Genomic DNA, 14,057 nt, shown 5'->3' with positions numbered 1-14,057 from the left:
AAAATAAACAGCCTGTATGGTTTATAATAATAATAATTATTAGGTATAAATAATTGTATTAGATTTTTTATTGATCGAACAAAAACAGCAATCACACTAATATGATTACTTTTGACATTTTAATAGTGATTTATCTGCAATATATGGAGACTCATAATCAGCGACATCGAAGATCTAAACGCATAGTGCACAATACTACGACGATAACGATGGTAATAATAATGATATATTGCAGTATTTATTAACACCGTATCGAAAACAATGGAATTAGCGTCGAATTTGGCGAGGGCTTGTCCAACACGGTGAGGCGAATGTAATAATATGAATGTGCATTCGCCTTTGCCCTCGGTTGCGACGTTGTATAAGAACGATAAAATATATTTTTGGTTTTTAGTTTTCGACGCTTTGCATTATTACTGCATCGTTCCCGTCACCGTCGAGACCATCGCACACCATGTTTGCGCAAATGAGAATGGCCGTAAGTATGGTTTACCACCTCGTCATAATAACAATAATGATATTATATTCTTTAGAATATGAAAGAAATGCGGATATTAATTAGGTAGTTAAATAGCAGAAATAATGTTAAAAAGTCAATATTTTTTAAACATTTTTGAACTCGGCCGGTTAGTTAGTTTTATAACTAACTCAACAACTAGTTAACGAGATTTATACATCAAATTAATCAGTTAATAAATCCTACGTTTTAGTTCTAAATAACGATAAACGCAAAAATTGTGTAACGTTTTAATTGTAAATAACATAAAACGGATTTTTTTTCAAATACAAGCCCTGCAGTACAGACTAAAGCTAGCGCATGTGATAAGAAGACATAGGATAATATGAATTTTCCGCTTAATGTTTAGTTATAATTTTAATAAAATTGAAAGTTGCACTACCATGTGACCTAGGTGGTAATTAAAAATTAGTTTAAAAAAACTTCGTTTTTAACTATGTTAAAGTTATTGGTTATAGGTTTATTTCCACGTTAGCTATTTAAACATTTAACATCTAGAGTTAAACATATTGTTTTTTAACTGTTTATTTATAGCTTAGCGATCTAAACGTTGACTTAACTTAACTAAAGTTAATTGCTTTAATTCAATTACCCACATTTGATCATTATAACATTATATAATATGTATTATACAGCAATCTAAATAGTATTATTGGAACCGGTTTATAATATCGCGCGTAAGTGTTATAATATACTATGCTAGGCGTGTGTCGTATGAAGTATAAATAGTATTATTGTGATCGGTGTCGTCAAATAGTTATACATATTATCTAATATGAGGCTTTACCGATCGATATAAAAAATATTATATTAGGTATAGTAAATTGTCTCCGGCCTTTGACGACGGTGCCGAGTTCATCTGGACATCCTCGCTATTATTTAAACGGAGAATTGGCTTATAAACGTTTTCGTCGATTATGTTTTATTTGTGGGGAACATTATATTGTAATCATTTCCCGCGAAGCGATTTGGAAAATATCGTAGGTACGCTGTTTGTCTTTGAAACACAAAGAGTAGAAAAAAAACATAATATTTTAACGTCACCGTAATTATTACAACAGAAATCAAACGGTTTTTAAATAAATAAATATTTGTTTTTAATTTTGTATTTTTTTTCCGAGAACAACATAATATATTATTTATTAAAAAAAAAGTTTTGTTTATTATTATTAATTTTTTTTTCTGTTTGAAGATACACAACGCAGCGCACGCCTTGCCGATGACGAAAAGCGAACTGTACTTTTACGCTTCAATAGTGATTTTCGTCGTGCTGTGGTGCCGCATGCGATGGCAGTACAGACAATTTTATCGGCTCGCCGACAAGTTAAAGGGCCCACCGTCGTACCCGTTAAAAGGATCGATTTTTGATCTGAGCACGACCCCCGAGAGTGAGAACCCCCGGCAGTTTCACATTTCACCGAAATCGACCTACCCGTTTTACTGCCAGTATATTATTATTATATTATTATTTTCATTGTCGGTCACAACAAATTACAGCGTTTAGATTTTGGTAGCCCCTTACTATAAAAAAAATGCCTTTTTTTTAATCAAGCTTAAGCCCGACAACTATGGCCATTAGCTGTTTGTTGTTTTGTAGGAGGGGGGGAGGAACGGTTGGTTGAAACACGTGTGTTTTTAGGTTTGGCAGAATTTCAAGTTGGGCACCGGCGCGGCACCCGTAGGTTTCTGCCATGCCCGGTCGGGGGATGGTGGCCTCACTCTCTAGACAGTTGTCTGCCCAGAGAGAGGAGCCGCCAGTAGTCGAAATCCGAACCGACGATGGTTTGAAAATACTATATTGAAATATATAGAATAATTAAGTATACTTTTATATAATTATTAGTTATAAAAAAAAATGTATAATAATATATAATAATATTAGATGATTCATTTAAGCGCAGCTTACGCTCATATTTAGTGGGTCTAGAATGAAAAGGTTCTAAATCGCATTTTTTTCAAAAGTCACTTTTTAACAGAAATGGTTTTAGAATACAATGACGCATCTTTTAAGCTAACATTCAGGATTATAGTTCATTATTATAGTTCTAAATCGCTAAAAATTAAATTATAAACACAATTTAATCAAATTGAAAACGCTCGATTAATAGAACCTAATTATTAACGATTCGTTAGTATGAAAAGGTTCTAATTAAATTAATCACTACCAATAGTACAATATTATTATTGTTGTTATTGTACGATAATATTATGGTACACAATAACAATCATAAAATTATAGTCTGTTTTACTTGACGTATCACGGATACAACACGGAGCGACCGACAACCGTACGTTCGAGGCAATATAATAAATTTGTTATCACTTATCAGTGTCTACGATTGAGATATAGATTTCGGTGTTTCATATTTATTAGGTACATTGTTTTGTGTTAGAAGGTTGGTAGCAATGAGAAAGCAATATTCTGAAAAGGATTCAGCTAACAATAATAAAAATAATAAATAAGAATGAAAAAGATCTAATTAATTTTTTTTTTTTTTTTAGGATGAAAAGGTTCTAAATTGTAGAACCTTTTCATACTAAACAATTTATAATTTGTATTTTATTAATTTTAATACCAACCAATACAGCAAATTATTATTATAATGTTGTGAATTAAACTATATAAGTTGCTGCATGCCTCAGAACTTTAATTTAAACAAAATGTTGTTCAAGGAGTAAAATATTTGAACTCGAATCTTAAAATTCCTCTCCTGAACAATTTCATAAAAACGATTTAGAAGCTTTTCATTCTAGACTCACAAATTTTCAAAAAGTTTCAACTTTTTTGAAAATATTTGTTTTACATAATTTGATGTCATTTCAATACAACATTTCTGAACAAAAATTATTATATTTTTATTATTTTTATCGTTTTATTTTTTTAACTAGATTATTATTTTGATTGACATTTGACATTTGACACTATACATTTTTAATTCCGTGCTCTGATGCAGAATATGATTCGGAGTATTTCAATTTATAAAAATCAAATTCAGAAAGATTCCTAGTTCGTTTTTATTAAAAGTTTATATGAACAGTGGACGAACATTTTGCGCGGTACCACAGTGGCACTATACCACTTTATTCCGCTAATCTAAATTTTAAATGATCAGGTACAACTAATCTTACTATACTTGTCCAAAAATTGATTTTTATAAACTGCAATACTCCAAATAATAAAATAATATTTGGCTTTGGAATATGTAATTAAAAATGTACTCATAAAATTAAGAAACTTAAAAAAATAATATAACGATTAAAGTATAAAACATAGTAAAAATATAATTCTTTTTCATAAATGTTTTTTTTGAATTATGAATGAAAAAAAAATATTTTCAAAATAGTTGAAGCTTTTTGAAATTATTAGTGTAAAGTCTATTTACACAGAAAATGTCTGTAAGATATATAATTGGAATTTTAATAAAATAATAATATACAATTTTAATTAGAACTTTATCTTAATATTGTCATAACAATATGTATTGCAGCTATAACGTAACCATTTTTTCTCATTCCTATTAATGGAGAAAAGACACTGATTGTGAACATGTTTTCTACGTGGTCCATAATATATAATATTAGATAAGGGTTACCAAAATCTAAAAACTGAAATTTGTTGTGTTGGAAAATGGAAATGTATATTGCTGTACTAGCGGTAAACGGATAGGTCGATTTTGACGAAAAGATGGGAAACACTGTAGTTTTCGTTTTGCACACGGCTGTTCGTCGCCGTTAATATTATGGTAATTTTTAAATTGATTTTTATTTTTTTCCTCGTAGAACTTATGTACAATTTTAAAGAATCGGCCGAAAAATATAACTACGAACCGGTAAAATTGTGGGTAGGCCCATTTTTTTTCGTCGGAGTTTATAAGCCAGAAGACGTGCAAGTAAGTTATCGTTATTATATTTTTACGTAGTATAATTTTATATGTGAACTCGAGTTAAGCGGCAGCGGTTGTAGGTAATAAAAAAAAACTTTTGCTGTATTTTTTGATTGCAGATAGTTTTAAACAGTTCCAAAGCCTTAGAAAAAGGCATGATTTACCACATAATAAGACACGCAGTGGGTGAAGGCGTATTTACTGCTCCGAGTGAGTATTTTTCTGTACATAATACTTTGTCAACTAAATTCAAAATTCCCGTGATTAGGGAGTGCACTATATTAATTGTATAAATCAAATAATGGTCATTGGATCATAGACTGGCTACACTTTTAATGATATTGTTGTAAATCTATATTGAATCGTAGCTTTATTTTTGTTGCTTTATGTGTTGCGACCATTAGGAGGTGTACCTACTATTTCATAGGTCTGAAATAGCCAACATTTTTTTTTTGTTGGAAAGTTCCGTATTTGAAATTAGTTTCTTTACTACAAAAAATAAATAAACGGTATTCTAAAATTAGTTTTGAGTGGAAATTTAACTGCTGATTTAACGACCAGTGTGGCCAGATACATAACCACGAGCCTGTGGTAGTGACGTTGTATCAAAAATAATAATTGTCTTCGTGATTTTCAGTGGGAAAATGGAAAAAGCACCGTCGCGTTATAGCATCGATATTCAGTTCAAAGTTTTTAGATCAACTGTACCCAATATTTAACGAGAACAACAAAAAACTAGTTGAAAACATTTCGAAACACGTCGGCGAGACACAACCGTTTGACATTTGGGATTACATAATATCGTGTAATCTCAATAACGTGAGCCGTAAGTTTTGCATCTGCGTTAGGTGATCGACACGGTAAAACGATTGTTTGGAGATCGTGTATTGTCATCCTACCTATAGATATCAAATAACGTGTCGACTGTATGTCGTATTATTACCTATTATGATTTATGTTAAAATACTATTACTTTATACATAGAAGCCGCGATGGGTTACAACCTCAACGATCAACGAACCTTATCGGAATTCGTCCTCGCCATGAAGAAGTAAAATTAACAGATTATTATAATGATAATATTTAATTTACTTAATTAATAAGTCTAAGCGATGATATGAAATTGGTTAACGAAAAAAAAAAAAACAAAAACAAACAAACAAACCACACGTTTTTAGAGTTTCAGAACTAAGCAAGTGCATTGTGAAGCCGTGGTTGTACATCGATCAGATTTTCGCTGTTTACACGTACTTGACCGGTTTGAACGTGTACATGAGTCAATTGAACAGGGTCTCGTTACAAGTCAGTCAGCTCAATACCTAATTTGATAACGACTTGTGAACAGAGCCGTCTCAGGGTTATGCGTAGCTCGGGGCCTAACGTGTACTTCGGGGGTCGTAAAATATTTAAATAATATTGTTGTGTATATTTTCCTAACATACAATATGTGTTTTAATGCATACGCAACGAATGTTCTATATAAAAATACCATACCCACACACTGCTAATGTATAATAATAATAAATTATTTGATTAGACAGTTTTATAACCAACAAGTTAAAATTATACGCAGAGGCGTAAAAAGGATATTTTTTTTAGGTTTTTATGTATAACACTTGACTTTACATACTTGTCATGATTATAGTCAGCAATCTTCGTGTTGTTAATATCCAATAAGTAACAGAACCATATTGTGATAAAATATTTTGTAGAAATCAGAATTATATGGTACGTCATATAATATGTTTTGCATAAATATGGTCGATGGGGGGGGAGGAGGGTTGTTTAAACAACCCTACTCTTAATAAGAGATACCTAAAGATAAATTTAAATATTATTAAATCATACTAATTTTCCAATTTATACTACATTATTGAATAATAACACTATTACTACTACATATATTTAGTAATATTGAATCTATAGTACATTATAGGTATTACATTTTTAAAAATACTTAAATGGAATTTATGTTTAAAAACACCCGTTAACAAAATATATTTTAAAAAAAAATTAATTTAAGTAATAGGTATAATTATTATTATGTAGTTAGAAGGATATTTGTAAGTCTTGCATAGTTGCATAGCTCACTCACACATTTTGTAAGTACCTAGTTATTTTCATCAGTACCATACATAATTTTGATTTTAATCTAAATAAATTATCGTTTTAATAAAAAAATCAGTAAATAATGTATAAGGTAATTACATTTAAAAAACAAAAACAAATCGGGGTCTTGAGAAATTGGGGGGGGGGGGATCCGGGGTCCATGTTTTAAGACGGCTCTGTTTATGAATTTATATAAATATCTATATAATATAATATGTATCAATGTACATTAATTTAGAGTGTTACGGGTCTGTTTAGATTATAAGAGATAAGAAACTAGAATTCAAATCGATAAAGTTGCAACAATCTACGGACAAGTCTCACGAAGTCGTTCCGGAAAAAAGTAATATGCAATATTTAGATAATTAAATTATTTAGTATGTAGGTACCTATGTAATATAAATATAATATAATACTTAACGATCGTGTATAATATGTTATATGTATAATGTATATACATAATAATATTTAAATGTCATTACAGAAAGGAATTCGACAAAAGTGTTCTTGGACAAGTTGCTCAAGTTGAACGACGAAGGAGCTGATTTTACTGACGAAGATCTCAAGGACGAAGTTATCACGATGACAGTTGCGGTAAGAGACACGTACAATTATTATTATTATGAAAGGTCATAGTACATGTAACGAGCCATTTAATTCAACGTTAAAATCCTGGGGAATGAATAAGAATTCAAAAAATAACTAGCAAATAATATGGTTCTCGACCGACTAAATTTAAGCAAAGTTGTTTTCCATTTAAATATGATAAAAACAAAAATATGGATAAAGAAGGTTCAGTGGCAGTCAAATAATTGTGTCATGGCTGCGGCTGATTTTTCATCGCACACTATTTGATAATTAAAAATACATTTTATGGTTACAAGATCATAAATATTGAAAAAATGTCAGGGAAGGAATATTATATCACCATTAACTGCCTTTGTTTTCAACAATGAAGTCATTAGCTGGTGTAATTAAATTAAACAGGAAACAAATAAAATTATTATAAAAATATAAACATTTTATATTTTATAAAATAGTAATATGTACATTTATCATTATAATCATATACAGTAATCCCTGGTTATCCGCGTTTTTTTTATCCGCGGTTTCGATTATCCGCGGTTGGGTCCACGATAACAAATTATTAATGCGATTGCGATTGCGATAACGCTTTACCGTTATTACACTAATACTGTAAATTTATTTTTGACAATTGTAGATAATTGTTGTTATATCGCTATAGGTATAACACATATACACTATACATACATATATGTACTTATGGGTCTATGATAACTACTGGTCTCGTTATCCGCGGTTTCGTTATCCGCGCAGGTTTGCTGGAACGTATAACCTTCGCGGATAACGAGGGATTACTGTACATTACATGTGTAATTAGCTAATAAGAATATGTAGTTATAATTTATAATAATACTTACATATAAGAAATATTTAAATGCCGTTGAACAGATTCGTATTTTAAGGAAATACATTAATAAGTTCAAGTTTAAGTTAAGGTCAGACTTTATTACCTTCTAAAATGTATTTTATGATTGTTTTTAGAAATTTATTTTGCTATAAGTATACGTATTATTTCGGTAGGTTGATTTATTTATGCCGAAAACATTGAATTCATTATGTTATTAATATTTAATTATTATAATATTCAATATACCTAATATTTACTGTATAAATTTGTCAAAGTACTATCACTACTATCCTCAAACATTCAAAAAAAAAAAAAAAATAATAATACTGATTTTATATTGATATTACGATGTAAGCCATCTTGTGTCATATGGCATATGCGTTTAATGATTAACGCAACGGGTTTTCAGATTTTTAAATATTTTATAATTTTAGGGTAGCGATACCAGTGCCATCAGTGAATGTTTTTGCATTCTGTTACTTGCCATGCATCAAGATATCCAGGTATAATTCAAAAGTTTTTTCTTAGCATAATATCGTTTTTTTTTTTATTCCTCATGCACGTCAAACATTTTCGCAGGATAAAGTATACGATGAGATTTACAGTGTCTTAGGAGACAGTGATCGCGAAGTCATTCCTGAAGACATATTTAGATTTAAATATTTGGAAATGGTGTTAAAAGAAAGTCTCAGGCTGTTTCCTCCCGGAGCAATTTTTTCCAGAAAAATTAACGAAAACGTAAAGCTCAGTAAGTCTCATTAACTATAAGAATACATCTAACTATAATATACCTAAAATGTATGCTTAGTATTTACATATTATATAGTATATTATTAACAAAAACATTCGGCGCGTATAATAATTATCGTTATCGCAATGTTAACAAAAGTTTTACGATCTATTAATGGATAAACTAAACAAATTAATAAAATAATTTATCGACGAGTACTCTCAATTTCAAATTAATGTATTTAGTCTAAAAATAGCCAGTTTACAGTAACATTTTAATATTTAAAACTAGAGAAAACGAAAATATAGATGTGGATAGATGTGAGTATAATATTATATTACACCGCCGCAAAGATGTTGGGAAAAGAGAATTTTGACTTATTGATTTTAATTTAACTAAACGGATTAATACTTTACTGTGGTACCTATACATTTTTGTATAAATTATTATACTGATTGATAAGATTACATTATTACGGAGAGACCTGATCGATAGTAAAACATGATATTTCGTAATAGTAATTAGATTTTATATATACCTATAGTAGCACGGCGCTGCTAAGATATCCACGAGCTTTCGCTTTTCGTCGATTCGATAACTGAGGCGAAAAAAAGAGATTCCATTACGAATTCCGAGTTGGGTTTTTTTTTAGATAGAGTCGATAAAAGCGTTATCGCATTGTTGTTGTTGTTGTTTAATATAAAACGCGTGCGATAAAACGATGTTTGCGTAATAGTGCGAATACCGTAAATGTCTTTTTTTGTTGATTTTAATTTGTTTTTTTTTTTTTAACAGCGAACTTCGAACTGCCGAAGGGCTCCAACGTGTTCGTGTCGCCGTACGTCACACACCGTTGCCCGCAGCTGTATCCCAATCCCGACACGTTCAATCCGGAAAACTTCAGTGCCGAGAACGAGGCGAATCGGCACAAGTTTAGTTTTTTGGCGTTCAGCGGTGGTCCTAGGGGTTGTCTAGGTAGGCGCGACGCCAAATTATATTATTAATCGAATATTATTGTCGGCGCGTCGTTTGTTTTTGTCATCCCCCGTCAATCCCGGTGGCATATGATGTCCTTAAAAACAAACGTCTCGTCGTTACAACAGTAAAATATAATATAATACATTATCGTTATATATCCTATAATATTATAATAGAGGTTGCAGGACTTTGCATCCAAATTGACAGGAACCCCTTCAACAATCCAACAACCGAAACCGATTCTTTAATAATAATTACCATTTACCATCGATAGCGATAATTTTACAATCAATCGGTTTTAATCCATATTTTCCTATTTTTGCTTACACATCACATTTTTACATTATGCTTTATGCTTAGTTTCATGAAATTAAATAATATCCTATAATTAAAAATATGTTGTACTTACATAGTTTTAAAAATAGTCTTTCCTGCATTATTTAGCGCCCGTATTATAAATAGTGAACGTTAACCCAAATGTTTCTTTAAATATATTTTTATCTCGGCGTTTGAACATGCAATTATATCCAGCACCAGAAACTCGAAATCCGAATGATTGATTCAAGTGTAAAGCTCTAAAAGCTTGTCTTGTTTTGTCTATCTCCATGAAACAGATTTTTTCGAACCAGTTTTATGAAATGCAATTTTTTTACCTAACTTTAGAGGCATTAATACTTATAAGTTAAAATAACACGATATTTTTGGCCCTGTTGTATATTTAAAAATAATTTTCATTCAAACGATTAATTTCTGATAAGTATTTGAGGGTAAAATTATGAATGTCTGAATCAGGGCCTGGAACCTTTTGAATTTATCGGCATCGATTCCGGTACAGTTTCTGCAAAAATAAAATTACTTTTCCGGTACGGTTCCGGTTTTTTGATAAAGAAATAAAGGTAGGTATTGGTTCCAAAAAATGTCGGTACTGGTTACAAATAATTTAGGTACCGGAAATTATAATAATTTTAAATACCTATCCGGAATGCGGGCTTAATAAATAGTATGAGAAATATTAAAAAACTTATATGATTATAATAGGTAGGTACAAAGTTTGTACGCAAAACAGTAATACCATTATACTATGATAGATATGTAACTATTCAATTTAAAAATTCCAATTAGGTTCCAGCACTTTATTTATTAAAATAAAGGTTTCGATTCTGGTTCCAGTTCTTAATATTTTAATGGTTCCGGTTCCAGAACCGGTTCTTTTAGGTTCAGTTCCAATCCTTGGTTCGAATATTGAAATATAAATAGGAATTAAACTAAATGCACAGATCTATAAATTTAACACACAATGTGGCTTAGTTGTAAAATTCGAGTTTATTCATATAAATAATCAATTAATTAATATTCAATTAATCATAATAATAGATGTAAAGATGGTGAACGAATTAAAAATGTGTAAACATATTATGTATGTAAACATAACTTAAAGATAATATGTATACATGTAAAGTTTGATAGGTGGGTGGGGGGTAAAAAATAAGACAAAGTGAATAATTGTGACCGTGGTTTAATAGGTAGGTAGGTAAACATATTAAGGCTAAAATTGAATTTTGAAAGAAAATAGTGATTATTCCTACAATAAGCTGTTACATCGACCCGTATATTATATCATTATGTTGCATAGATAATACGAGTATTATAATTACCGATCGCTTTCCCCACAGGTGTCAAGTATGCAATGATCTCCATGAAGTTAATGATGGTGGCGGTTTTGCGCCGTTACAGCGTGCACACGGACTGTAAATTGTCGGAGATCGAAATGCAGATCGATTTGCTGGCGAAAAAAGCCAACGGCTACCCTATCACGATCCGCCCCAGGGAGAGAACGCAAGACCGATGACCATTGTTTGAAAAAAAATAAAAACCATCACCAAAATGTAATATTTTACTATTATAGTTTTTATTAAAAAAAAAAAATTAAAAACTGAGCACTTACAATTTTGTTATATTATTATTGTTTCTCGTAGTGCCTAAAATTGACGCGACTTGCAACTGCACACACATTCTTTCTATCATACTCCATTACCTCTCCCCATTACAAAAAAAAAAAAAATAATAGTTATATAATATACGAATTTACGGAATTACCAATATATAGATATGCAATACATTGTACATAATATTATACTCAAGTTAAGTAGAGTTAATCTTTAAGTAAGAATTAGTTGATAGTTAACAAAACGATTAATTTAATTAATTAAGTTAAAAATTCATACGGAGAAATATCATAATAATATTAATATTATTACCTTAACTTAGTTTAAAAATAGTTTATCTGATTAAATAAAGTGTAGGCAATACTATATTAATTGCTACTGCACACCGTGTGGCGCGTGTGCGATAAAATGTTGCTATTGCACACAATTTTTGGTCCTGGTTTCTCGTAAATCGTAATATTATATGTAAGTATAAAATTTTATGGTACAGAATGTAAATAATCGAATTGCAAAATGCACTGTAGGATTGGTCTAATCATATTCCTCGGTTTAAGTCACCTTCACACTTCACATGCGGTCGTTCAAGTTGAAAAATATATATCTAATATTATTCAACGCATTTTGTGAGCAATGGATTTTCGATATTTTTTTTTACAAAATCATTGAGCATAATTTTAATATCATTGCAACAAGATACGGTGCAGTTCGAAGGCACTTAATTACGCCGAGTTGAACGAAAAGAAAAATGCAACTCTGAAAGTGTAAATTCTAATAAATTATGGTAACTTAAAAAACACCAGTCATGTAAACACACCGTGAATGATATGCATCTGTTTGTAAAGTTTTTGATTACTTACCAATCATATCATAAAAAAAATCCACGAGTCTTGATAATCGCTATGCATCACTACTGCAGGTTACCTCAAAAGGAACTATTCGAGTCGTTTAAAATAATATTATTTTATTTTATTTTACTTATTCTTCAAGAAAAAATGTGTCACGGTGACCCATGAGTTAAAATTTGAAATAAAAATGTATTAAATTGTTAATACGGTTGGAATTAATAATTACGATACACTTTTCTTATAGAATTATAATATCAATTTAAATAAATAAATATAATAGGTACTATGTAAAAATTGTGTAATGAAAACACAATATAATACTACCCACACGACTAAAATTATCAATATAAATAAATACATATTTTGTGTTACATTTATATACATATAATGTAATCTTGTGTAAAAAATTGTGTGATTAAATATGATTTTCTTATACTTTTATTGGAACTTGGAACTTTCTGCGCAGTGAATTAGTGTAGGTAATAGATACGACGTATCGTAAAATTAAGCTAAATCCTGGACGAAGGGACACTATTTAATCGCGACAAATAAACCGTTATTATCGTCTTACGATATATTTTATATAAACATAATATATTTCTATATATAAAATATATATACAAGCTAGTATACGGAAATATTTCATTTTAAACAACGACCTATAGACATTATTATAGTTTATTAGATAAAAAATATTTGAATGATTTAATGATAAAATTATTGTATTTAAACTATAATTTTACGTCACAATATCGTATACGTACAACACATTTTTGAAGTACATAGTTATATATTTAAATTATAACGTCGCGTTATTGTAACAAAGTAACATAATATCGACATGTGTCAATCTAGATGACTCTTATATAGTGTGCAGCAGCAGATAAGACTGCAGCGGTTCTGTTTGCGATTTAAAACATTATTATTCAACTTTCTACAGAGTGTAACAGAAACAACAGACAGATAATATAACAAACTAACTATACTTTCATTTTTATATCATTTTTGTTATGTATATAATATAATATATATAAATATTGTATATTAAATATAAATACTAAATATTGATAAAAATGAAACAAATTACATTTGTCAGCTATTTAAACCTTAAGGTAGGATTAGTGATAACTGATAACAATAATTGGTGAAAATATGTGAATGGCAGGGGGGTGGGGCTGGTAAGGTTTGGGGACTTGGTACAACCAAATATTCATCAAGTCCTCAAACAAGTATTATAAGTGCCTATTTCATGTATAATTTTAGTCTGGAATTTAGAAATTAAAACCAATATAGTCTTAATCAAAATATAAAAACTAACCTTTTTAAAATAGTTATACTTTTTTGATACCTACTTTATGGTACTACTTACTTACTTACTTTATGAGTCGCGGACTACGATAATAAATTCAAATTTTTGTCTCTTACATATAAAATGAGGTAAGTAGTGTATAGTTTGATCTAAAAGGACAATATAACCATAGACGCAAATTGACTAAATTTTTTGGGGGACTCAAGCCCTCCTCACCATAGGACATATTGCTTTAGTACCACAGAATATAAAAATTAGTACTAATTACTAGATTTTGAACTGGGGGGACTCGACCGAGATCTGGGGG

The 14,057-nt window shown here is 30.1% G+C and overlaps 1 protein-coding gene across 1 annotated transcript; it reads left to right on the top strand.

Moving 5' to 3' along the window:
- Nucleotides 1-337: 337 nt before the first annotated feature.
- Nucleotides 338-11,600, top strand: LOC100161319 (cytochrome P450 4C1). Its single transcript, XM_001944016.4, has 13 exons — nt 338-478; nt 1,710-1,905; nt 4,298-4,407; nt 4,521-4,611; nt 5,039-5,227; nt 5,386-5,452; nt 5,580-5,703; nt 6,769-6,853; nt 6,995-7,104; nt 8,377-8,445; nt 8,522-8,690; nt 9,468-9,647; nt 11,324-11,600. The coding sequence occupies exons 1-13, from the start codon at nt 455-457 to the stop codon at nt 11,497-11,499; spliced, it is 1,590 nt and encodes a 529-aa protein (XP_001944051.2). The 5' UTR covers nt 338-454; the 3' UTR covers nt 11,500-11,600.
- The last annotated feature ends 2,457 nt before the right edge of the window (nt 11,601-14,057 follow it).

The sequence above is a fragment of the Acyrthosiphon pisum genome, chromosome X, assembly GCF_005508785.2.
Source record: "Acyrthosiphon pisum isolate AL4f chromosome X, pea_aphid_22Mar2018_4r6ur, whole genome shotgun sequence".
In the NCBI taxonomy this organism is placed as follows: Eukaryota; Metazoa; Arthropoda; class Insecta; order Hemiptera; family Aphididae; genus Acyrthosiphon; species Acyrthosiphon pisum.
Note: the sequence above shows the minus strand (reverse complement) of the source record. Positions and strands in the feature narration are given on the sequence as shown.

Coding starts and splice junctions, on each gene's coding strand:
- LOC100161319 (XM_001944016.4), top strand. CDS start 455: ATGTTTGCGCAAATGAGAATGGCC. Junction 5,228..5,385: donor TAATCTCAATAACGTGAGCC/GTAAGTTTTGCA, acceptor CTTTATACATAG/AAGCCGCGATGGGTTACAAC. Junction 5,453..5,579: donor TTCGTCCTCGCCATGAAGAA/GTAAAATTAACA, acceptor ACACGTTTTTAG/AGTTTCAGAACTAAGCAAGT.